Source organism: Lissotriton helveticus, chromosome 3_1 (assembly GCF_964261635.1).
Source record: "Lissotriton helveticus chromosome 3_1, aLisHel1.1, whole genome shotgun sequence".
NCBI lineage: Eukaryota > Metazoa > Chordata > Amphibia > Caudata > Salamandridae > Lissotriton > Lissotriton helveticus.
In genome coordinates this window covers 1,244,193,872-1,244,221,116 of record NC_136061.1, presented here as the reverse complement: position 1 = coordinate 1,244,221,116, position 27,245 = coordinate 1,244,193,872, and the positions used below count along the sequence as shown (strand labels likewise).

General features: G+C 46.2%; 1 protein-coding gene across 12 annotated transcripts in view; it reads left to right on the top strand.

Moving 5' to 3' along the window:
• PUM1 (pumilio RNA binding family member 1) overlaps window positions 1-27,245 on the top strand; it is a 993,892-nt gene that overhangs the window by 157,372 nt on the left and 809,275 nt on the right. For all 12 annotated transcript variants that reach the window (XM_078681891.1, XM_078681883.1, XM_078681895.1 and 9 more), the window contains exon 3: window positions 23,997-24,065. In XM_078681891.1, coding sequence (XP_078538017.1) covers window positions 23,997-24,065 — 69 coding nt within the window. The remainder of the gene's footprint in view (window positions 1-23,996; window positions 24,066-27,245) is intronic.

Here is a 27,245-nt window from a genome sequence, read left to right as displayed (position 1 = left end):
GATGTGTCTCCTGCAATAGGACTAGGGCTGGGCTGGACCTTTTTATACTGTGGAGCACCAGTCCTCGTTTGACCTTGTCCCCCAGACCTCTCACGTTCCAGGACATAATTTGCAGAGGTGTCATGTGCCCCACCCCGCCCACCCCCCTCCCGACGTCACTCCATGTGGTGCGTGTCATGGCATCTGTGGTTGAGAAAGTCTATGTACAATAACAATTGCGATCTAAAAACTCGACATGAGCCCGCCATAGGCAATGTGTATGCCTCATCGATCCAATCAACACCTGCAAAGGAACTTGAAACAATCGAAACCCCCCCTCTCCCAACTCCCCCCCACCCTGCCCCCCTGCTCAACGGACTCCAAACTGCCCGCCCCCCCAACTCAGCAGAGTGCCTGAACCCATCCCCAAACATAGTACTTGCGCGCTGGGGCGAGGGACTCTCCGGAGTCAGCGGCCCCTCCTCTCAGTCACGGAGGCCCTCCGCCCAGTATCCACGGCGGCACGCCCGGGCAGCGTTACAAGTGTTCCCCAATGGCAGTTGGCAACGATCACAGGTCAGCCACTTCCCCCTCCTGAAGGTCGTGCAAAGGCGAGCGTTGATTCAGTTCCTCCCCAGACGATTGAGAGCTTCGTTGCGCCTCTCCGGTTCGGTGTCCGGTCGGTCTATTGGAACGGCGCGGCCGCGCTGCTGTTCTCCATCCCTCCAACCAATCCTGTGCAGAATCCGGGGTCTCAAAAAACCATGTCTTACCATCTGCGACCACCCTGAGCTTGGCCGGAAAGAGCATCGAGTATGGCAATTCTCTGGCCCTCAGTTCTTTTTTCACCTCAAAGAAAGTTCTTCTCCTCCGAGCCACCTCCGCTGTATAGTCCGGAAAGAACGCCAGGGTGGAGTTTTGAATGCGAACTGGTGGTGATTTCCGCGCTGTCTGCAAAATCGCATCTCTGTCCCTAAAGTTGAAGAGGCGCGCTATGACTGGCCGCGGGTTCGCCCCTTGTTTCGGGCGGCCTCCTGGTACCCGGTGTGCCCGTTCAACAGAGAAAAAGACCGAAAGACCCTTCGGCCTCAAGTGTTGTTTAATCAGCTCCTCGACGTAGAGGTCCATTGCTCCCGTGCCCTCCGACTCCGGAATCCCAATAATACGGATGTTATTCCGCCTGGATCGCCCCTCTTGATCGTCCAGTTTATCACGTAGGTCCTTGTTCTCCTTCGCGATCCGCTCCATGTTGACCTGCAGCTCCGAGACATCCTCCACCAAAGAATTAGTTACTATCTCCATCGACTGCACTTTCTCAGAGATTTTATGGAGATCTGCTCGCAGGAGTGTGATATCAGTCGATATTGACCCAACTGTCGCCTGCACCTGAGCCAGGGCCTTCATGACGTCATCTATCGTCGCCTTCTTGCCCCCCGTCGACTCCCCGGTTTTGCCCTGCATCGATTTCGCATCAGGCGAGGAGGATGGGGCTCTATCATATGCATATTTTTCCAGCCGGGCCTGTGCGGCTCCTCCTTTCGATCCCTTCCCGGCCATCGCAGTGGCGACCCCTGTCTCGGCACTCTGGGGGAAGAGCTTGGTGGACAATGTCACAACAGACACTCAGGCCAAAGGGAGACCGCCTCCACGTAGATCACTCCTGAATTGCGTGTGGCTCACTAACACAGCTACAGTACCAAGGAGCCAGCAGTATGGGAAGCCTCTACAGTGAGGTAGCTAAGGCAGGGCGTAAAGAATCAGTGTGCCCCCCGGGATATTCAGGCCAGTTCTCTCTCAGCCTTCAGGACCCGTAGTGTTGTGGGTAAACTTCGCTGGCCTTTGTGCACCACAATTGGGACCTTCGCTGTGTCACCACAGTCCACTGAAACTGTGCCGGGCAGTTCGCCACACCCCGCTCAATGCCCGCTCCTGTATGCAGTGCAAGGGTACAGGTGAAGTCTCACTAATTGAATAAAATGCGGGGTACCCAGCCTGCCAGTCCGGGCCCAAAGGGCTGTGTGCTATCTTCAATGACCAGAAATATGCAGCCGGCTGTGTGAGGCCTCTCGCTCTCGCGTCCCCACCTGGCAAACCTTCTCACCTCGGCTCCTCCTCTCGCCGGTGGTTCCTGGCTCCGACGTGCAGCCCTCGCGGGCTGAACAGTGTCCGGATTTCACCGCAGCGGACTCCGTCCTCAAGCCCTCCGGGGCCCGGAGTTCACCAGTGGTCGTCGGCAAAATGGCGCCCGCTCTCCTCTCGGTGACCAGGACACCTCCGCAGGCTCAATCCGGCTGGGTGGTGCAGGCGGGACCCACAAGTGACCTCTTCTCGGTCGGCGGTGTCTCCGGCGATGTCTCCGCCCGGGGAGGAAAAAGTTTTTCGGGTCCACGGATCCGAGCGGGCGCTTCCGGCGCAGCCTCTCCCGGATCACCGCACTTCCGGTCCGCTCCCTGCCTCAGACCATACCCCGGCTCACGGGCTCTTCAGCGGCCTTCCAGGACGTCGCTCAAACTGCGCTCTTCAGCCACGGATCAAGAAATCGCCGATCCCCAGACGTGCCGCCCGGTCCCGGGCTTGAGAACCTACCCGTCAGTGATAGGTTTGTGACGGATCAGTTGTCGGATTTAGCAAAGAGGCCGCTTCAACTACGGAGCTTGCCCTCTAAGCTACCGCCATCATCGGCTGCTGGCCACGCCCCCCCCTTTAGTCACTTTTTGACTAAACTTTTTCGATCCTTTTTGATCTCTCTTCGAGTCTTTAAGACTCTCGGCCATAACAGGCGATAACCATCCCTGACAATTTTAGAACTTTTTGTGCAGGATGGGGGATGAGGACGGGGGCCGCGAATCTTTGAGAATAAAATGGAAGCCAGTGCAAGTCCTTGGCCTCCTATGGGAGTCCCATAGGAGACATGGTGGCCCCTGGTACCTGCGGGACTACAGCGGGATCTAGAAAGGAAGAATAAGGGGATGGATGTGTGGTGGGGATCTGTAGGTGTTTTCCCGCTAAAAGGGGCATGGCTGCCACATTCCAAAAGGCTGTGCATGCTGTAAGATTAAAACCTATGGAGGTGGGGTGCAGGGTTGTAGGCAAGGCCCTTCAGCCAATCCCCTGCCATGAACAGCCAGAGACCTGGTGCCGGTTAAGAATCTGGCAATCTCACTGCTGCACTGTGGCGGTCTCAAGCAGACCACTGAGGCAGCGGTCTTCTGTCCACGTATTAGGAATTTTCTGCGGGGCTGGTAGTTTGTGGGTAGCAGAGTCATGGCGGCAGCACGCTTTCGCTCTGGAAATAAGCCAGAAGCCAATGCTAGCCATACTGCTGTGCCTCCAGCCAGTCAGGTGCACTGTTTCCTTGCATTGTATTGTGTTAATGAAACATTGAGTGCACCCGACCTCGAGGCATTGGAGGGCACAACATGAGCACCAGCTACATTACACATGGGTATATTTGCCCTAAAGCCATTACTTCGGATCATTACCTGCCTTTCCGCCGACTCTTGCATGGCGTTGTCCCGACAAGGAATAGGTTGGGGGAAAGGCAGTTCGTAATTGGGCTGTTGTGAACTGCACAAGACCGCCTCTGTAGGCCGCCTCTGTCTCTGTAGTAGCAGAAATGATGGCAATGGTGGCGGTCTCACCATACAGATTGTAATTGTGCGGTCAGACAACCGAAAACACGATGGCGGTCCCCAGATCAAGCCATTTGTAGTCGGGCCCTTAATCAGGTAATACTTGGTTAAAAACAAAAACACATTCATTGAAAAACCTACAGTTTTAAATGTAATCCACCAGTTGTATGCAACTCACATCAGTATAACTTACACCACTATGATTCACTGCTTATTACTTTAAGTCACTGATGTCTGAAATCTATGGCACTGCAAGTTCTGATGTCTATTATGTAGAACTGGTGAATTTCAGTTGTATTCTTGTTTTAAAATGACAGTTTTTATTTTATTATTAAGAGACCTATGTAGATCTGCACTTTATCATTTGTTTCATTTTAGTGAATTTGTATTCTTATTTAAGAAAACAAAATAGGGTGGCGGCTTTCATAGGCTTCAGAGCCAAACCTAAAGTTTCAACAACCTTTCTGCCCTAGAAGAATCCACTTCCCAAGGACAAGAGAGAGGTAATTTGGCTTCTTTTGTGTGCAGTTATGTGAAATGAGCTGCCAACTGAGTAAATCCCAATGTCCTCATTTGTCATGAAGCAAGGGCGCACTGTTTGGTCTCTAAGGGTATCATTTTTATCAGAAGATGTATGGGAATGCTAGGTGATAAATTCTGTGGATCCATGTGTTTTGGGTACTTTCCCCTCACAGAACTGAGAAGAAAACCTGGGATTGTAGCCAAAGTTTGAGGATTGAAGGCATTCTAGTTAAGAAAACCTACTGGATGGGATTCATGAAAGTCCTACTATCCTGGAAGCTCCTGGGTGTCTGGTTTTTAGAAATGTCTTAGTTTTGTAGGTTTCTCTGGGTGTCGGCCGAGCTCGATCTCAAATACCACTGCTACCTACATTGCTAAACCTGTCAAATTCTCACCTGCAAGTAGATAGAAACCACAACAAATTTAAAAACTCAAAGTAAAAAGAAATGCAAAACAAAAACCACAAAACATGACTGTTTTATAACTTTGCTCGTAAGTGGAAGCTGGTAATTTTAGCACAGCAAACCTTTTGATAGCATTGTGAAAAATAAGCTTACACAGTACTTTTTTCTTCCAATTTGTCAAAAATAGGAAACAAAAATAAATGTTGCTTTATAGTGGCTATTTTCTCAGTTCCCTCCTCAGGATCCACTAATCCTGGGTAACTTTATGATCTAAAGTTATGAAGGCTTAGGCGAAGTGCCCCAAACATCTGAAAACAGACTCTGGACTGGGGGTAGGTAGACCTCAGCTACTAAAGTCTTACTGAGATGACCCTTACAAACAAAACCTTTTAAGCCTATTATTACTCTCTTTTAGATAATCGATTTGAAAGCATTAGCTGGTTGTTGGTGACAGTTAAACTGGTCAAATCCTTTGTTGCTGCCTGAAAAACGCATCACTGTTGAGTTTTTAAATTTATTGAATAGTCGAAATGATGAGCTAGTGTCCGGTTATAAATTATTAACTCTAGTATCTTAATTTTGATTGCATCATCAACTCAAAGGAAGTTCTTTAAAAATGCCAATGTATCACACTTGACCTGAATTTGAAAGTAAAAATATCTCCAGCCACTGGTCATGTAATGCAAATCTACTTCATACTGGCCAATTTCAGCCCAATGCTCCACGTCTGGAAGTCTGTATGCTTACTGGGATTTTGCAGTGTGAATCTTTCTGGATTCACTATGCTGTGTATTATTCCGCGGTCTAGTGGTTGGGTCTCGAATCGTAGTCTTATTTTATTTTATTTTATTTTTTTCCGTAGCCCAGGTGGGTGTCGACGTCCCACCTTTTGGTGTCCTTGTGGCATTAGCACGCCATCTTCAGATTCTTTTTTCCGCTGTTGGGTCTGGATCGTTACCGAGAGGTTCCTGAGTTTTTGGAGAAAAGAAGGAAAAGACTGAAATCTACCAAAAAAGTTTGGAGAATACATCCAGAAACAAGACCACTGAGCCGGGACGGCTAAGAAGGAGGAGAACATCGAAGACTTTGACATCCAACGGAGAATGTGCACACAGGGGGCCCCCTGAGCGCAGGAATGGCCAAGACCCCGTTCAAATTCTAACGCAATTGCCACCACAAATACGCGCAGAAGGACCAGCACCTGGTTTGCAATCTCTGCCTGCCGGTCGACCACGAGAGCAAGGATTGCAGCGCCTGCTCAGTCTTCACCCCGAAGACCCTCCGAGTGAGAGAGAGACAGAGGAGAGCCAACTACAGCATGCAAGGCCAAGTTCAACCTCTGTCGCGTCGAGACTTGGGCCTCTCCAGTGAGGAAGAGGACAACATCGTCGAAGAAGCAGATTCCTTCACTGTCGTAGAGATCAATAAGAAAACATCAAAAGAGGTAGGAGAGACGTCGACCCCTAAAGCCCCGACAGACTCTAGTAAGCCGGAGTAAGGCCCTCGAAAAATAGAGTCTAAGTCCACGAAAGGAGTACTGGCGCTGAAAATTTCGACGGCCGCAGCTGCACCCAAGGACAAACAGCCCAGCGGATCCTTCGAAAAGGACTCCCAGACGGCGAAAACCGAAGAAAAACCTAGGTTGTCGAATCACGCCCCCGACAAGGCGCGCTCGACCCCGAAAGAAAAGGAACCGAAGGCGACTTCGACGTCTACGTCGAAGAGATCGTCCGAAACACTCTACTTCGAACGGACCCCCAAGATGGAAAGGAAAAAGAGAAGGCTCGAGGCCGAAATGGATAACATCCTGCAAAGGAAAAGAGAATTTGACGAGTGTATGAAGAGGTTCTCCATCCCTTCGAAGCCGGCGACAACTAAGGTAGAGGACGAAGAGGAGTTCAGCGCCGAAGAGCCGCCAAAAACTCCAGAGCCCCAAGAACACCAAGAGGAAGAGGGCCTTTACTATGACGAGGAAGGCGAGGAAAACCAGCACACAAGTTTAAGCTTGGCATCCTCTGTGGCGCAGGACCTGAATTGGCAGGACCTCGATGCCGAAAGCCCGGGAGAGGCCGTGGAGACGTATCCTTCGAGGCCTCCGCTGCCAGATGACATTGGGATCTACAACATGGTCATCAGGAACGCGGCAACAGCTTATGGAGTGAAACTGTAGGAAGAAAAACCAAAAGCCTGCTTCCTCTTAGAGACCCTGCTCCCCACTCAATCCAGGAGTTCATTACTCCCCATGCTACCAAGTGTCCTGGACCAGGGGAGGGAGGCATTCACAGAACCAGCAAGCTGCAGATCTGTCACACCTAGGACAGAGAAGAAATATAAACACTCCTCTAAGGATCCTCCCTACATCCAGGGATCTGTCACAGCTGACTCCATCGTTGTAGCAACAGCCAGAAAAAGGGGCAACGTCCCCACAAACTCAGGCCCACCACCAGACAAAGAGTACGCGGATAGACCTCACTGGAAGGAAAATAGAGAGGAATGCAGCAGTACACTGGCGCATTGCCAACTCTAACGCCATACTCAACAGACATACGTACCAGCATTGGGACGAGGTCGGACAACTGCTCAAACACATCACTGAGCAATACCAACAGAGGGCAACACACCTGGTAGAGCTAGGCAAGAATATAGCTAACTAATTCCTGAAATCAGCCCTGGATTCGGCAGACACGCCCAGCAGGCTCATGATGATCGGGGTCACAGAAAGAAGTCATGCCTGGCTGAGGATCTCGGGCCTCAAGCCGGAAGTACAGAATAACATTCTGAACACCCCCTTCAATGGAGAAACCCTTTTCGGAGCACCAGTGGATGAGAAACTCACCCAACTCAAAAAGGAAAATTAAACTGCAAGGTCCTTGGGGGGGCCTTGCAATTCAGAGGAATGAGAACAGGCACACCGACACGGAGGCCCAACGGAAGAGGGGGAAACCAGCAGGGAACGTCATATCAGACATTCCAGCAGGGCTACCAGGGCGACAATCAAGCCCAACAGGGCCAGCAAAAACAAACCTGGCAATACCAGCCTCGTGGCCAGTCCTTTCGCGGGAGGGCAAATGGACGAGGGCAAAAAGAGGGGGCCAGCAACCCACCTCAAAGTGACTAAGCACCACCAAGTGTGCCCACCCACAAGACACTCCATGGGAGGGGCACAACAAAGTCAACAAAAAATGATTACACAGACTAAAAACCAACGAACATGTAACACCAGTAGGAGGCAGACTAAAACACTTCTTCCAGGAATGGAAGAAAATAACAGACAAATGGATACTGAACATCATACAGTTCGTATACTGCATAGAACTGGAAAAGAAACCGCCAAACAGGAAACCAGAAAGAAAAGCGCGCTCAGCAAAAGAACTAGCGCTACTCATAGAGGAAGCACAAGAACCCCTCTACAAAGAAGCCATAGAAACAGTACCATTCAAAGAAAGAAACAAAGGAGTGTACTCTAACTACTTCCTCGTACCAAAGGTGGACGAAACGTTAAGACCCACTCAAGGTGCGGGGCCTGTGGACTCCCAACAGATGGGATCAAGCACATCAAATACCTGGAACTAAAGACCGTGTTCCTTGCCCTAAAAGCCTTCCAGAAACAACTGTACGGGCAAAGAGTGTTGATACAGACCGACAACACCCCAACGATGTTCTACATCAACAAACAGGGAGGAACACAATCAGTCACACTATCCAACCTAGCGCAGGACATATGGAGATTAGCCATCCCACTCAAAATAGACCTCCTAGCTATGCACCTACCAGGGAAGGACAACATGGAGGCAGATTGGCTCAGCAGACAGACATCGGCACCCACGAGTGGGAGCTCAATGCACAAGAAACACAAAGGCTGTTCAAGAAGTGGAGGACTCCAACAATAGACCTATTTGCAACACACCAGAATGCAAAATGCCGATACTTCGCATCCAGGCAACCAGGGGAACAATCCCAGGGGAATGCCCTATGGATAAGCTGGTTGAAAACATTTGCCTACGCTTTTCCCCCGATACCACTGATACACAGGGTACTCGGCAAATGCAGAACCAGCAACATGACGCTGATTCTGGTGGCACCACAGTGGGCCAGGCAGTCATGGTTCTCACAAATAGTGGAGATGGCGCAGGGACCACCTCACAAATTCGGGAAAAGAAAGGACTTACACTCCATGCAAAACGGAGAGGCACTCCACCCAGAGCCAGAGAGCCTCTGCCTAGCGGCATGGCTCCTGAAGATAGATTGCACACCTGAAACTGCCTGAGAGCACACTGCGGGTGCTATGAGAGGGAAGGAGACTTACTACACGGAGGTGCTATGTGGCAAAATGGAAAAGATTCACACAATGGTGTACCAAGAAAAAACTGCACAAGAAGATGACAAAGGAATCAACTGTACTAAAATATTTCACACCTGCTAAAATCAAACCTAAGTTCCACCTCACTGAGAGTGCACCTAGCAGCGATAGTAGCCTACACAAGAGGAGAGACAGGAAAGAGCTTCTTTACATCACAAGTAGTAAAAAGGTTCCTGGAAGGGGCTAAAAGGATAGCATCACCCAAAAGGATGCCGCCACCGGCATGGAACCTTAATTTAGTCCTAACAGAGTTTATGAAGGCGCCCTTCGAACCCATCCATAAGGCCTCACTACAAATGCTCACAATGAAGACAGCCTTTCTAGTGGCAATCACCTCGCTACGCAGGGTAAGCGAACTGCAAGCACTAACACTACAAGAACCTTACATCCAAATACACAATGACAGGGTGGTGATAAGAACGGACCCACACTTTATGCCAAAGGTGGTGTCAAGGTTTCACATGAACCAGACAATACAAATACCAAGCTTCTTTCAGAAACCATCCACAAGCGCAGAGCGGGCACTGCACACTCTGGACACTTGAAGGGCAGTAATGCATTACATGGAAAGAACTAAAGAGCACAGGAAATCAAAGCAGTTCTTTGTGTCCTTCGCAAGCAGTTTCCTGGGTAGACCAGTAACAAAGGGCACCATCGCACGATGGATCGCACAAACGATACAATTCTGCCACAAGCAGGCAGGTCAAGAACTAACAGAGGGGGCACAAGCCCACTCTACCAGGAAAAAGGGAGCAACCATAGCCTTCCTGGCTAACACACCCATTCAAGACATATGCCTGGCGGCAACATGGGCTTCAGTGCACACATTCACTAAGCACTACTGCGTGGATATACAAATGAACAAGGAAGCACAAGTAGGACTGAAAGTGCTTCAACATATATTCAACAACCAACGCTCATCTTCCACCCAGCCACCACAAACATAACAAACCGCTACAAAGTCTATGCACAGCATAGTGAATCCAGAAAGATTTACACTGCAAAGCGAATAGTTTCTCACCTGTCGGTGTAGTTTTGTAGCTTGAAGATCTTTCTGGATTAACTAGCGACCCCACCCACCAATATACAAACGGACACCTTAAGAGACAAAGTGGAAATTCATTTACTTTCAAGGAAGAACTTGAAAACATTACAAAAGGATTCACGAACACCACACAAAAACAAGAAAAAAAGAATCCGAAGATGGCGCCCAAAGGTGGGAGCTTCCGCATGAAGCGTGCCGACGTCACAGGAAGGACACCAAAATGTGGGATGTCGACGCCCACCTGGGCTACGAAAAAAAAGACAGAAAAGACTACGAATCTGGACTCAACCACTAGACCGCGGAATAATGCACAGCATAGTGAATCCAGAAAGATCTTCAAGCTGCAAAACTACACTGACAGGTAAGGAACTATTCGGTACAGCCTTTGCAATCTTTATTCCTAAAACGGAAGAACCTTCCTAAAATAACAACTTACAAAATCACTTGAAAACATACATATTTTAATATCATTCACAACCATCCAAGATTATTCTGGGATTACCTTAAGGCCTTTTTATTCCACTGCCAATACCCCTTCCTTACCCCTCATGTCTCCCATGTCTATAAGTTGTGAAGGGGGCTGTTGATGTGCAGGTCTAGCTAAAGAATAGATCAGAAATGTATTACTGCTTGACAATACTCTTTATCTTTGGACGCTGTTTCTTTGACGCCCCCCCCCCCCCCCCCCCCCCCCCTTAGCAACAAAGCGCTTTCTGTAGAGTCCAAAGCAGGCGCCGCATACGGGGGTCCGTGGTACAAATCCCGAACTCTTCTTTCTTTCCGTGTTCCTCACCTCAGTGTTTGCGTCTCTTATTTGTGCCTCGGTCTTTCTTCCTTTGTGGCCCGTTTCACAAGAAATGTAGTTAACTAAAATATGTTGTGGTTGTATGAAACGCGCTAGCATGGAAAGTGCTTTATAAAATAAATCAATATATCACATAAACAGCTTGTTTGCATGATTGATATTGTTAAACGTTTAGTGGACGTCAGCACAGTACTATCTAGAAAGAGTTACCGTGTTCAGTGGAGTTCCGTTCAGCACTAGCTGAATGGACCGCGAGTAAATGTGTTTACGTTTAGGGAGCGCTTCAAGCTTTAGTAGGATTTCTTAAGTCCTTTAGAAAGATGCTATACTTGTACATTTAATATAGATGCACAGATGCATTTTTCTAGGGGCTATCGAAGGAGTAAAGTTACATAATTGAGTATACCTGCATAGCTCTTACAGTTATGTCACACGTTCAGCACAGTTACAGAGTTTTATACAGCTATTAAACTATACATTTGTGATATAGCACTGTTTGTATATTGCATTGCACAGCTTATATTATCACACTAAAGTTGGAATAATAATTAATAAAAAGCAGAAGATGATTAAACTGAATATAGCGCAGAAAAAGTAGTTTCTCAGCGCGTTAAAGACAGACACATTAATCCTTCAAGTGGAGGCCAATCTCTTCCGCCTAAAGTTTGCGTCCCTGCCGCGTGAGTTAAAGTGGGGCTCACTTCAACGAATTGGGAGTAGTAACCCCATTTCCCCCGCTCATCCGTTAACGATGAAAGGCAGAGTTAGCCCAGCGCAGGAGTCCAGTCCTTACGCTGTACGATGTGGTATTCTCCCCCCAGCCCCCACACCCACCCACCCACACACACGTCTTTGTGGTCACCGTGTCTGTCCGACCGAGACTAATAAAAAGACGAAATGTTTCCAAATCAATTCTTTCCTATTTCTCTTATAAAAAATGGAAAATAAAATAATTTAAAGACACCTGAGGAGGCCCGAACGGACCTAGAAACGCAGCATCCTGCGCGACCCTCCCCCCCTCCCGTTATATCTGCAAAGCAAACCTCAATGTTCACGAATCAAAAACGTAGGTTCCGTATTTACAAAGGGCCCCCTCCCCCCCCCCCCCCCCCCCCACCAGGAGGCATAGAGCCGGGTCATATCTTGGGAGCGGAGCATCGTGAGCTACAGGGACATCAGGGGGGGCAGTTACTGACAGAGATGGGGAGGGGGTCTGGGGTGAGGAGCAGCGAATAAAACCTTTCGTAAAGCGCCTCGCACGGACGCCGAACTCTCCCAGTGCCTACAGGGAGGCGGGACACTTCACAGGTCGGCAGATTAATTTTATTATCTTGTGTCCTCGCGCGGTAGCCATGGTATATTTAACATCACTGTGTGTACCTTAACGAACACAAGCTCTTGTGGTGCACGGACCGCGTGCGTGGAGTGAACAAGCACAAGTGATCAATAGTGTACCTAGTGCGCGTGCGGTAAGCACAGGACGTGTCATTCCTACTTTTCAGCTCACACTAAAAACAAATACATGTGTTCATCTTAACAGACTACTCACCGGAAGTGGCGATAGTCTTCTTCCAGATGCAGGACAATGTAAAGACAAGCGCTCGCCATTTGTCTCTAAGCCCCGTCCTTTTCAGACTGGGCGCCCGACTTCCTGCTGGGGTAAAAGTTTCCTTATCTTCTTTATGGGGCCATCTGGACCCATAAAGAAGATAAGAAACCTTTTACTTCAGCAGTAAGTCAAGTAACCCAATCTGAAAAGAACGGGGCTTAAAGAGAAAGAAGATCACTAGGACCTCTTCTCCAATGGCTGGCTACCGTTTAGGAGGCTAGCCAATGGAGAAGAGGGGCGGGGCTTAACCCTCGCTAGTGAAGTTCACTCTGAGACATAAAATCTTGCGAGCTTGACTGCACATGTGTGCAGTACGCCACACGAGACCTAAAAAAGAACAGTTGTCAAACCGACAGCTGTTTCAAAGGGGCATCCAGGATTCAAAACTATCCCAAACATGATGCATCTTTCTAGGGACCATATCGTGACCCATAAAGTTCATCCTAATGAAACACAAATGTATTAAACAAGCAATGTACTGTAAGGCTGGTCCTTAATGGAAAGAAGTGTTTCCATAGGGTATACATTATTACACTGTGTTAACCTTACACCTTAGACAATGTATGTTTTACACCATCTTTTACTCTGTGAGATAAAACGACCAAGTTAATAAAATGGCATTCCTGTACTTCCTTGCTAAACATGGACATCAAAAACAAGGGGAAGGATGCTTGAGTTCATCTCAGCCACCGACAATGAATCTCTCAGGGCTGCATCCCAATCCATCTTTTTTTTTTTGCCCATCATGCCACTTCAGTTTGGACCGAAATAAATGCACATCAGTCTTGGCCGTGCTCCAATGTTCCTTAATAAGGCCAACATCGGTCCTGGGTTGCTTGTGCTCCGGTTCTGTGAGGAACTGGCCTGACTGGCTGGACTGTTCCCACTACAGCTGGGTCAAGACTGATTTGCACATGGCAACGTCCAAACTGAGGTGACATGGGGTACAAAATAACAATGCACTGGGATGTGGCTCAGTAATTACAAGTGGCTGAAATGAATTAAAGCATTCCATCCATCACTTTTGTTTATACTTTAATTCAAAATAAATCACAAATTATTGGTAAACACAACTTTAACTAGGATCTGGTGAACATATAAAACTTTTTTCTCCTATACTTTGATTTATTAGAACGTATAATTCTCGTGAAACACATGCGTTCTGTGGGGCCGTTATTATAGAAATGCAGGCTAAAATGCCAGGCATCAATGGCGCAGAAGAATGTGCCTGTGTGCAAAAGTTCCTAGGCAGTCAAAGGCTTTCAAATAAAATAAACAAGTGAAGGACCCAAGACAAGGACACTTGAATAGCTGAAATGGCTGATCTAAAATCATCAAATTTTAATAAAATTAGACATATAATATTAAAAACAAGACACCTGTGGTGAATCAATAGTAATTCAACCTAAATGATACAGTAATAAAAATTACATATATGCAATACATTTCAGAACAAGGTACAATATAAAATTATGAAAGGAACACCAATAATTAGGGTGTCCGACAAGGTTAACAATACAATACTCGACGTGCGTTTCGGCGAATTAACGCCTTCTTCAGGAGCCACAAAACAATCTGAAATTATAAAAAAACATAACATAAGATACAATACACTATACAGTTCTAAGCGTGGCAATAATGAAACTATGAATAAGTACCGAATTTCGCATATGTTACTTGTCCATAAGAATAGCTTAAGGACCATTACATCATAACAGCTGAAACAAAGGCCTAGAAGGGGTGGGTCTACAATCAAGAATCTTAGTTTATTTTATGTTCATTGATGGACACATATAGGATAATAGTCTGAGAGTACATCTCACACGTTGCTCGTTGGACAGGCTATTGATATCACATATCCCATGTCACATGCTTGATAAACTATACAGACATTGACCACTTTCACTAAATGATACATTATCTACTTACTTCGTACAGACCAGGGATTTGCTCGGGCAATGCTCTTAAGTAAAAGTTGATGTACCGAATTAGATCTAGACAGGAAAAAATGCATATCGTCATTCCAATATTCCCATTTATATAAATAAAGGTGAATCAATTGAGCAAACAAAATGCTGTCGATGCAGGCAACGAGCGAAGAGCAAGGTTGAAAAACGCACACAATTGCCAAGGATCACCAAACATATGAAATGGCCACTCAGTTCTCCAAGTGTTTAAAGGAGAAAGAACAGATAATGAATGATGAACACTACACGTTAGTACCTGATAGAAATACGTAGTATGCGATCCTAGATAGGGTATGCTTTCTTTTGGAAATTCATAATAAGAACACGAAAATGGATGAGTCTGTAAAGAGGTAGAAAAGGATCCATATTATTCTCTGTACTTTTGTCATGCCAAAAATAATTAGGCACACAAAAGGTGGAAAATAATTAAGTTTACCTATAGAACGATGTTCCTAAAAATGGATATTTCTTCTGTAGTGGTGCCGGAATCGATAATCACGACAATTTGGTTGATATATAGACGATAGAAACTTGAGATACCTAAAGGCAAATGTCATTAATTTACTAGTTAAATATATACCGCGGTTTATTCATGAAATAACAGAAGTTCGATAATCACGACAATTTGGTTGATATAAGGACGATAGAAATTTGAGATACCTAAAGGTAAATGTCATCAATTTACTAGTTAGATATATACCGTGGTTTATTCATGAAATAACAGAAGTTCAATGTACATGAAAACGTGGGGTTGTTTATGAGGATGACGAAGTGTGGACTAAAGCTAACGAGGGTTTAACCTATAAAAATAAGTTACAATTGTCCACATAGTTATAAAGTGCATGATGTCTTTCTATTATTAGGCTATTTAGATGGAACGATATTTATTAAGAGCTACAGTGGTCGTTACCTCTCGTTAAAATAATAGTACTCGAGTTGGATTTGATCGAGTTGTAGTTGGTCTATTCAATGTAGAGGATAGTTTGTCAGGATCCGTAGAGGCGGATAGGACCTGCAAGGCATAAATAAAACTGTTGGAACGAAAACCAGACTGCAATAGCGTCTAGCACGAGAGGTGGTCGTAGCTGATAAATAACCGCTAGATGACTCAGCGGTATCTGCCGTGCGCAGGGAAGGAGAGAAATCTCACCTGGGTGATATAAGATACGCAAAGTGGATGAGTCCTCCGTGGCGCGAATGATGTAGCGTGCCGGGTGTCGGGTAACAATCAACTAACACCCGGAGGGCGGTTTATTTATATATCCTCCCTAACAAGAAGTACTACCTAATGGGAGGCGCTTGCTTCACTCGGAGCAAGCTGGTAGATATAGATGAAAGACTCAAACGTTCATCCGCTGTAGTAAATTATATACTAGGGTAATGGGCTTACCCATCTGGTGTAATGAATTATGGCAGTAAATAAATCCCATTTCAAAAATAAACCCGTAAGAGTTAACGTCAAATGACTATATGATGGAAACCAAAATATCCCATAAAATTCAATCAACTAACACACGGATGGCGGTTTGTTTGTATATAACCCCTAGTGGGAGAGGCCACCTAATGGGAGGGGCTGGCTTCACTATGGGCAAGCTAGAAGATATAGACGAAAGACTCTGTGATTCAACCGCTATAGTAGATTATTTACTAAGGTAAAAAACTAAAAATTCTATAGAATTTTTAGTTTTTTATCACATAGTAACTCTGGCGTTAACTCCCATGGGTTTATTTTGAAATGGGAATTAATTACTGCCATCATTCATTAAACCATATGAGCAAACCCTTTACCTTAGTAAATAATCTACTATAGCGGTTGAATCACAGAGTCCTTCGTCATCCTCATAAACAACCCCACGTTTTCATGTACATTGAACTTCTGTTATTTCATGAATAAACCGCGGTATATATTTAACTAGTAAATTAATGACATTTGCCTTTAGGTATCTCAAGTTTCTATCGTCTATATATCAACCAAATTGTCGTGATTATCGATTCCGGCACCACTACAGAAGAAATATCCATTTTTAGGAACATCGTTCTATAGGTAAACTTAATTATTTTCCACCTTTTGTGTGCCTAATTATTTTTGACATGACAAAAGTACAGAGAATAATATGGATCCTTTTCTACCTCTTTACAGACTCATCCATTTTCGTGTTCTTATTATGAATTTCCAAAAGAAAGCATACCCTATCTAGGATCGCATACTACGTATTTCTATCAGGTACTAACGTGTAGTGTTCATCATTCATTATCTGTTCTTTCTCCTTTAAACACTTGGAGAACTGAGTGGCCATTTCATATGTTTGGTGATCCTTGGCAATTGTGTGCGTTTTTCAACCTTGCTCTTCGCTCGTTGCCTGCATCGACAGCATTTTGTTTGCTCAATTGATTCACCTTTATTTATATAAATGGGAATATTGGAATGACGATATGCATTTTTTCCTGTCTAGATCTAATTCGGTACATCAACTTTTACTTAAGAGCATTGCCCGAGCAAATCCCTGGTCTGTACGAAGTAAGTAGATAATGTATCATTTAGTGAAAGTGGTCAATGTCTGTATAGTTTATCAAGCATGTGACATGGGATATGTGATATCAATAGCCTGTCCAACGAGCAACGTGTGAGATGTACTCTCAGACTATTATCCTATATGTGTCCATCAATGAACATAAAATAAACTAAGATTCTTGATTGTAGACCCACCCCTTCTAGGCCTTTGTTTCAGCTGTTATGATGTAATGGTCCTTAAGCTATTCTTATGGACAAGTAACATATGCGAAATTCGGTACTTATTCATAGTTTCATTATTGCCACGCTTAGAACTGTATAGTGTATTGTATCTTATGTTATGTTTTTTTATAATTTCAGATTGTTTTGTGGCTCCTGAAGAAGGCGTTAATTCGCCGAAACGCGCGTCGAGTATTGTATTGTTAACCTTGTCGGACACCCTAATTATTGGTGTTCCTTTCATAATTTTATATTGTACCTTGTTCTGAAATGTATTGCATATATGTAATTTTTATTACTGTATCATTTAGGTTGAATTACTATTGATTCACCACAGGTGTCTTGTTTTTAATATTATATGTCTAATTTTATTAAAATTTGATGATTTTAGATCAGCCATTTCAGCTATTCAAGTGTCCTTGTCTTGGGTCCTTCACTTGTTTATTTTATTTGAAAGCCTTTGACTGCCTAGGAACTTTTGCACACAGGTTGTTTACCCTGCCCTAGGAGTCTATTATAACATTACCCAGGGGGTCCTTGTTATTTCCACGCAGAAGAATGTGCCCCACAAGTTGCTGCTAATCACACTGCCAAATAATTAGCTCTGCGACCACATAATTTGCCATTCCATGACGCAAAATTAAGAGGACAATACCAACTAAGTCCTCCATTACCTCATCACAGTGGGCCTTCGCAGAATAAGCTGAAACGCGGAGCTAGCGTAATTTACCATCTTAAATGACATTTCCACCTTAAGGTTTGCTACCAGACTTACGTCTGATAAACTGTAGCATAGCAATTGAATGGCGGAGAATCCTCTGGTGGGAATTACCTTACTGTCCATCACTCTCTAAACCAGGCCCCAACATACAGCCATGATCCCACCTGCTTCCTCATCTAGCTAGTCTACGCCTCGCAGTGTCCGCTAGGGTAAGTCTCACCCCTATATCGGTGTTACCGCTTGTCAAACAGTGAATCGACGCCTCTTACCCATGTCCCTTTCAGCAGTCTTTGAAGAGTTAATTTGCACCTAGATTCGCCTTCTGGGACTTAAAAACAGAAAACTTGTTGCAGGCACAACGCAGAGTTATTCTTGTAGCGCTTTGACCACTGTTAAACTAGAGGCCCGCGCATAGAGGCAGTTTGGTTTGCAAAGTAGCCTATGTGCACAATGATCTGACTAGCTCAACACTGACGAGGCAGTAACGCTCAAGACTGAATGGCACAGGTAAAAGGCAATAGGTGAAACTAGTACAATATGACCTTAAGTAAGGGGGAAACCCCTTCTTCATGCTCTCTCCTGGAACTGCGTCATTGCACAACTTCAAACAACACAGAGGAAACGAGTGAATTACGGAAATAAAGGGTCGATAATTTAGTTGGGGGTGGAGGGGGGGATTGCTCAAACGGAGTTCGTTAAGTTCTACAGATCTAGCCCTGTGAAAATGGCAGAAAAGCGTCATTTTTCACCGAGGGGCATTTCCCATAGGGGTCACGGACCCACGGGGCTGTTTGTTAGTTGAGGCTCTTTTCTGTGGCTAATCAGTGCGGGGTAGCCACGGTTCAGTGTTGCCCATTCGAGAGGGGGGGACAGGAAGTAATGAACAGTGGGGTTAAATGAAGGCACTGTAAAGGCAGGTAGCGCTACATACTATATGAAGGTGAAGCACTGTAAAGAAGCCCTTCTCAACAGCACTATCTACCAAGGTGCACTAACAATGGAAGGCGGTTAAAGGGGTGGGGGGTGCTCTCGGGGGGGGGGTGCTCTCTCTGGAGGGGCGAGGAGGGCTTCACATTGGGTGGAGGTCTCAAATCCGGGGGGTGGGACTCTGCTGGGTGCCATTTACTATGGGGGGGGGTAGAAGGTAGTCACTGCAAGGATGCCAATGTACTGTGTAGCAGGGGACATTCGATACAGTAACGTGTTTTGCACAAGGCAAGTGAAACCCGTCTCATCAAAGTGAGCATTTAACAAGTGGAACATGCATGACAACTGTGTACAGAAACCGCGGGGACAGGGCTTGTGCGGCGAGGCTATTCACTATAGCTAACAACGAGGGGCTCCTCTCTGAGAGGGCACTATGCTCCACTGGGGTCCCTCCTGCTGGGCTAGTGACGCGAGGCTATTCTTAACTCTCTCTCCCTGGGAGGTATTCACTCTCATGGTCTGTTCTCTGTGGGAGGTTGAGTGACTGACTAGACGCTCTGAGGAGTGCTCGGCCACAGACTCTATACATGGGTGCACCCCCATTCACCCCCGCAATACTTTCCATTCTCAGCCCCTGGCACTGACCGGCCCTCCTGGATCCACTCTTCTCTACTGCCACTCTGGGCTCTTCCCTCTGCACTCCGCATCCGCTAGGGGCGGGGTTCAGACCGGAACTCAAAGCCGACTGACAATCCGCCCCGGGACAGAGACGACCAGCAGACTGGCGGCTGCCTGACCTGTAGTGAGGGGGCATCGCTCTGTTTCAGCTTGGAAAGTTTCACTGTGAAGTGTTCTATTAAATGATCAATTTAGATGCTCACAGAATAGAATTGTTTTTGTCCTAGAAAGAAAATCCGAACTGTTGTACGAGTACGACTTGAGAACTACACAATGAGGTTTCAATTAGAAACCCGGAATCACTGGGCAGACCAACACCGTAGGAGGGGTAAAGAGGAGTGTAACTAATCATGTGCCCCATGGCTTGTAGGGCCCACGTGGGGGTAGAGAGAGCCCTGGTGAGGGCCCTGAAGGCAAGAGAGGAGCGCTCCACACCACCATCTTTCTCCGAGGTCATGCAGAAATGCCTCGGAGAAACGCCTTGTCCTTTTCGGATTCGGGGGCATGTTTTTCTTTCTCTCCTCTTAACGCGTCAATGCGTCGAGCGCGCAGCGGTCGCGCGCTGCGGGCGCGCCGTCTGCGCGCCGAAGGAGCGCCAAAGGAGGGCCCGTCTGTGCCCGTCCGTGTCCCGGACGGGCCCAGGGCCCTGCCACCTCCTTATCTTCCTCGATGTGTTTGTGCTGGCTCTCTGAAGTATACCTCTGAGGAGCTTATCGCCCTCAATACTTTCAGCTGCGATGCCGCCAAACACTGGGAGGTTTTGGAGACTCCGCTGTATTGTTGTCCGGCCTGTGGGTTCCGCTTTACATGCCTATCGTCCCCTGCCATTACATCTAGGACCAACTTAGACAATATTAAAGCCGGACTGATTAATTCAAGATCTATGGTCAGCCATGCGGCCGATATTTTTGAGCTGCTCGATGGCCAGGAGTTCGATCGCCTATTCATTACTGAAACTTGGCTCACTGAGTCCTGTATGCCGGTGATCGAACTTGCCATTCCACGTGGATTTAGGATCGCGAGGATGGATAGACCATCTGGCAGGGGCGGCGGTGTGGCGGTTATCTATCGTGACCATTGGGTAGTGGTGAGTGAACCGCCAGATTTACTTGGCGACTCAGAAATGCTACACTTTGTTGTGGTGCTTTCCCCCCACTTCACCTTGGGAGGTACCCTTATCTACCGCCCCCCCGTCTATACCGGTAGTTTTATGGGCAATATCGAGGAGGTGATTGTGCCTCGTGCCCTTAATTTTTCTCTATCTCCTGCTGGGTGACTTTAACATCCATATGGACATTGGGGACCTGCCCGAATCAAGGGGTTTGGCTGATGTCCTTGCGGTGGCGAACTTAACACAATGGGTGAACTTCCCTACCCATCGGGCTGGTCACTGGTTAGATTTAGTCTGTTCCAACTTTGAGATCACCATGTCACCCCCTATGAGGGTCACCTGGTCGGACCATGCCCTACTTCGGTTCACCTGGCCCTTGGGTCCTAAAGTGTTGAGTGATTTGCCTGCCCCTCAAGCTCACGCCCAGAGAATAAATGTAACCACCTTTTCAGATTCACTTTTGGCTAATCGGCCAACGTTGCCGTCTAACCTAGAGTCTGCAGTAGATTTATTCAATGCTTGGGTTAATCAAAGTGCCACTGTGCCCACCAATAAAGGGGGCTGCACGCGGGTTAGGTCATCACCCTCTAAACCCTGGTTCTCCCACGCTCTCAGGGAACTTAAAGCCGGCTGTAAAAAATTGGAGAGAGCCTGGCGCCGTGAGTTCCGCCCTGATTTAAAGATTGATTTGCGGAGGGCGCAGAAGGTTTACTACGCGGAAATTAAAGCTGCCAAAAGTAGGTACTTCTCTGATAGGATAGAGAAGGCGGACAACAATGGCAAAGAAGTCTTTGCCATTGTTCAGAGTTTCCTCTCCCCTTGTGCTGCCTTCCCAGTTCTTCCGGCTTCTGATCTCTGGTGTGAGGAACTGTCCTGTTTTTTTGATAACAAAATCATCAAAATTCAAGAAGAGCTCCGAAATTCTTGTGGTCTTCTTCAGCCCGCGCTACCCTTTGCCAGTTCTGGGGTGAAGCAATCTACCAGCCAATTTTCCACCTTCGAGCCAGCTGCGCAAGCGGACGTGCTGGCCATCCTAGAGTCTCTTAAGTCGGGCTCACCCTCTGACCCGTGCCCCGCTAGGGTTCTGGGGGGTGCTGCGAGCTTGGTATACCAGGAGGCCACTCATGTGGTCAATCTGTCTCTGGCCTCTGCCTCTGTGCCCCTTTGTTGGAAACAGGCGAAATTGCTTCCCCTCCTTAAGAAGTCCGGCCTGGACCCTCTAGCCACGTCCAGCTATCGGCCGATATCGCTGCTCCCGGCACTGGCGAAGGTCTGTGAAAAGGTGGTCTTTAGGCAGCTGAATAATTTTATTGAGTCCTCTCAGGCCCTGCACCCGGCTCAATCGGGCTTCAGGGCGGCCTTCAGCACCGAGACGGCTCTGGTGGAAGTCTCGGAGGCCATCAGGGAGTGTCTGGACGGAGGCGGCAGAGCGGTCCTGGTTTTGCTGGACCTATCTGCCGCCTTCGATACGGTACCCCATGCTTTGCTGCTGAACCGGCTGGCCGAGGTCGGTCTGTCTGGCGCGGTTCTGGCCTGGCTGTCCTCGTTTTTGTCGGAACGGACGCAGCAAGTTTGGATGCCCCCCCACGCCTCGTCTCCCAAGAAGCTCAGTACAGGGGTCCCCCAGGGGTCGACGTTAAGCCCTCTGTTGTTTAACGTTTATATGACCCCGCTGATCCATCTGGCTGAGCAGTGGGGAGCCAAAATAATGGCGTATGCCGACGACACACAGCTGTTGTTTACCTGGCCTAAGAATTGTTTAGATGCCAGTGTCGTCCGCTCTTGTCTATCCAACGTCTTTCGGTGGCTCCTTTTAGCCCAACTTAAATGCAACGAGGACAAGACTGAGCTGTTGTTTTATGGCAACTTTCCAGCCAATTTTAAGGATCTCATTTGGCCGTCTGATTTTGCTTGCCCCAGCTCTCTTGGAGGCCTGGCTAAAAACTTGGGGGTCTGGTTTGGACAGGATCTTAAGTTTGAAGCACACATGAAAAAACTTACGGCGACCTGTTTCCTGACCCTCAAGTCACTAAAAAGATTCCTTCCACTGCTCCACAGGGAAGCAAAAGAGACGGTTCTGCGTGCTCTGATCCTATCAAGGCTGGATTACGCCAATGCTCTCTTTAGCGGTCTCCCTAAATACCTCGTTAACCGAATGCAGATTATTCAGAATGCGGCGGTTCGACTTCTCTTCCATCTTCCAAAAAGAACTAGCGCATCTGTCCATCTCCGAAAGCTACATTGGCTTCCAGTGGCCCAGCGTATTGTGTTTAAATCCTTGGTTCTGGCCTTTCGTGCCCTGCACCAACAGGGACCACAATATTTGCACAAAAGGTTCACCTTCTATACCCCTCGCCGTGCACTTCGATCAGCTAATCTCCTTCTGATGGACATGCCTAAATTCAGATATGTGAGATTGGGTGGTCAGTCTATTTCTGTCCAAACAGCCGGAGCCTGGAACACCCTGCCGCTCTCTCTGCGAGCGTCAGCGACACTGACAGAATTTAAGAAAGGACTGAAAACCCACCTTTTTAAACTTCGTATCTAGCTGCTCTTCCTCTCTCTCTGGTTCGGCTCTGTTTTAGCTCACATATCGCGCCAGGATACTCTGTAGTAGCAGAGCGCGTAATAAAATATTTTATACATAAATACATACATACATACATACATACATTGGCTGGAATGTAAAATTCCAGCCAATGGGAAGAGTAGAGAAAGATACTAAAAAACACACCCCCGAATCCCAAAAAGACGGGGTTTAAATGGACAGACGCCCCATCTCCTCCAATGGCTGGCCTCCGTTTAGGAAGCCAGCCAATGGAGAAGAGGGCCTGCGAGACTGCGCAAGTGCAGCCTACGCAGGGCGAGACCTAAAAAGCACCTGTACTTAAAAAAAAATAAAAAAAATCTTTAAGTATCGTTTTGAGCTATGTTGTGTATTGCAAAGCTACCCAGGTTTTGAAAGATACTAGACTTGACTCTGCTTATTCAGTCTGTTCCCGTCACAGCTCTTACCCTGCCAGTGAACATTGGTTGGTCACCTTTCCAGTGCAGGAGTTGGGTAGGGTGTTTGAGGTCACAATGCGATTTGCCATGGGCAAAGATTCGGAGATAGCTGGCTGGTGAGCTAGAAGTTAACCTGGCTTACAAGTGTGGTTGAGCAGGGTGCTGACTGAGAAGTTCAGAGTAGGGTAGCAAGAGTATTGTGAGTGAAGCATGGTATATGCCTTTAGGCACAGACCAAAAGGATGTGGCAATACCATGGCGGTCGTGCACCCTGTGCAGATAAGTAAAATGTGCTGTACCTTCAGTGCATCATGGTAGATTGTCATTGAGGAAGCTGATACAGAGATCTTCCCATTATTTAACCTTAATTCTGTACTAGTTTTTTTTTTCTTTTGTAATTTATGATGGAATTTGCAGATTACCTGCTTGGTTAACATACCCATTCTGTTCTTATTTCATTAAATGAGACGACCCTGATTTCATTTTGTTCTTTGAACAGGTTCGTTCAATGGATGAGCTGAATCATGACTTTCAAGCACTTGCCCTGGAAGGGAGAGCCATGGGAGAAGTAAGTATAAACCTCTTAAAATTGTAATATAAAAACCCAAAAAAAACTCCTCGAGGACTACTTATTTGGATTTTCATTGTTTCAGGCTGCATTATCAAGCACTTCTTTTTTTTTTTTTTTTTTTTTTTACACGTTGATAGCTTTTTCATGAAACATTAACATGACAGCAAGCTGCCAAGTAACAGAATGCATTCCAAGCTGATCAATACTAGGTCTCTGTAATGTGGATCCTTCTAACTGCTAGGGAGTCACTCAATAATGTATGTATATGTTGACTGTGATCCATTGCCCAGAGGTTTCCTTATAATACGGATTCACACCATGGAATGAATTTGTTTAGTTTTTCCAGCCAAGGTCACCTGTTGCCTTTTCATAGTAACAAAGTTACATGAATAAGTCACCTACTTTCTTGTGTGTTTTTCTGCACTAGTTTGGTTTAGGAGTGAAGGGTCACCTTGCAGTCCTTTGGATTAGAATCCTAGTAGAACTACCTCTGTCGATAATTAAGCTGTGATAAGCTTCTGCTTTGAAATGAATATCTATTTAATTTAGCTTGGATAGTGAACAGGGGTTCTGTAAACCTTGCCTTCAATGGGTGCTTGCTGTCTGAGTTATGGACTCTTTTGTATTCCATTTTGTAGGATTTCGAATTGGTAGAATCTCAACATTAAATTGCTGTGCGGCATATATCACCTGTGAATCAACATAATGAAACATTTGTATTAAAATCCATGGTTTGAAGCAGATTGTCAAAATTTTGGTACAGCTCACAACTATTTGTATTGTGCCTCGGAAGAGAGCAAATCACCTTAGCACTAGCTTTCTGAGAGGAGTAGAGCTCCTTTTCTTTTGATGAAACAGACCTATTTTAATGGACATTGGGTTGGTGTTACTGTGTGCCGTAGGAGCAGATTGTAAACGTAAACAACGCCTACAGATTTAGTTGAATATTTGGTCAGGAAACTTCAAGATCATCCTCTTCCACAGACACGGTCTCATCAGTACTTCTTGTACGCTTGTGGAATTCGGCATGTTTTGTGAGGGATAATGTAGAAACAATACAAATGTGTATGTGTTGACATAGGATTCTTGATCTAGCTTGACACCTTACTTTCTTAATCTGTTTTTCAGTCATGCAAGGCTGAACATGTATCCTCTTTTGTGCCAGGCTGTCTTAGGTTATTTCTGAAATACAAATCTGTTATCGATTTATGTAGTGTAAGTTATCCTGCCATCTAGTTGTTTAGTTTGGAAGCGAATACTAAATTTCCTAAATATCTTGAAGGAAAGTTTAAATTCTATTAAGGATACGGAGGCTAGGATTATGCTGGACCTTTGAATTTTATTCACTCAGCCTTAACAAACCATACTTTAGTCAAAGACTACACATCCCATGACTCTTTGCAACAACTCATCATGCCAACCATAGTGGACGTACCGTATATCCAACAGCAAGGAAAAGCACTTCCCCTTTCTTTAAGCAAAACATACTGAACTCAGCGTTTCTTTTAGAATTCTTGTTTCCGGTCTGATCCTAGGAAAAAACAAGATACAGAAGGTAAATTACCCAAACATGTCTAAAACCAGTCATCTATATCAACAAATCTTGGCAGAAATTAAGATATCCATAAAGTCGACTAGCTTCCAGAGAAACATAGCATTAGGCATACTTCAGAACAAAACATTGTATGAGTACCTTTGTTAAGCTCTTGAGGGGACAACAGCACGTGTGTCTGTCTGTCAAGATGCCTTGGATACAAGGAGGGTAATGGAGTGTACCCAATTGAGAGGGATAATACTCACCTCTGTGACCTTAATAGAATTGAAGCTTTCCTTCCCAATAGCTAGGAAATTTTATATTTTGTGTTGGGACCGAAGGCTCAGATTATGCTACTTTAAAGCTGAAGCCATGCCAGTGATTGGTTTAAAATAAAAGGTCTTTTAAATAGAACCGGAAGACCAATCAGCAGCTCTGAGAGTATCATTCAAACGGCTCCCCAGGGAAAAGGCTGTCTAAGATACTCCAAATGAGGATATATCAATAACTGAATCTTACAGGATCTATCTCTCCCAAAGGGCAATAGTCGCTGCAGTGACCGGCTTAAAAGGCTTTTCGAGGAAAATAAATAGTTCATGCGGCCTATATTCCTTGGTAATAGTTTCATATCCTCTCTGGCAACGGACCACGCAGAATTTTGGATGACCAGGGAAAGCAGGGTAATGAACCACCCTGGTATTGTTTAGTACGTCTTGAAACAGTGAATGACGCCCCTTCCGGGTAAACATACATGCCGCAATATCTAGGGCACAAACATCAGAAACCTTTACAAGAAATGAGGTATAACCGGACTGCTAACTTACCTGATCCTTATGAGACACATATTGATTATCCTGCCATGAGCGCAGCATTCTTAGTACTACATTAACATCCCAACGGGAGGAATACTTAGATTCTGGTGAAAAAGACAACTGAATACCCCTCAAAAGACGATGTTCACCTACCGGGATGTCATGAAGATGCATATGATCTGCAGAAATTGCCTATCTGCATGCGTTGATCGTGCAATATGCCTACCCCTTGTCCATCAACTCGGACAAGAAATTGACAATATGCACTACATGTGCCACCACTGGATCAAGATCCCTTCGCATACACCAGCGTGATTATCTCCTCTGTGCCAAACCATATCGCTTGACAGTATAATCTGCCCGTGCTCTTCTGATGAGGGAGGCAGTATGTGTCGAAAGTCCCGGGACATCCCAACGTCCCCTGTAATCATCCAACCCATCAGTGTGAGAGTTCCACCCTGAACCAGTGGGTGCAAGCTGCCATGAGAATCCTGGGAAGTGGGATTGGAAAATCCACGGAAAGTTCCAGAAGAACTGTATACCTTACTTTCAGTTTCCAAAGCGGTGTCATCAGGATCACTTGATTAGGAGGAAGGAGTCTGTCGCCTCTGCTAGAAGATCCAGATACCAACTGAAAAAGTTTGGAAGTTGATGGAAGAATCTTGATGCAAAAAGATCCACCTGGCATGGACCCCACCAATCCATAATCCTCTGAAACGGAGGGATCCAGTTTCAATTCACTGTATTCCGTTCGATGTCTGGATTGCTAGTCTGCCAACTGATTGAGTCTCCCCAGCAGGTGTTCTGCAGTCACTGACAACTTGTGCTCCA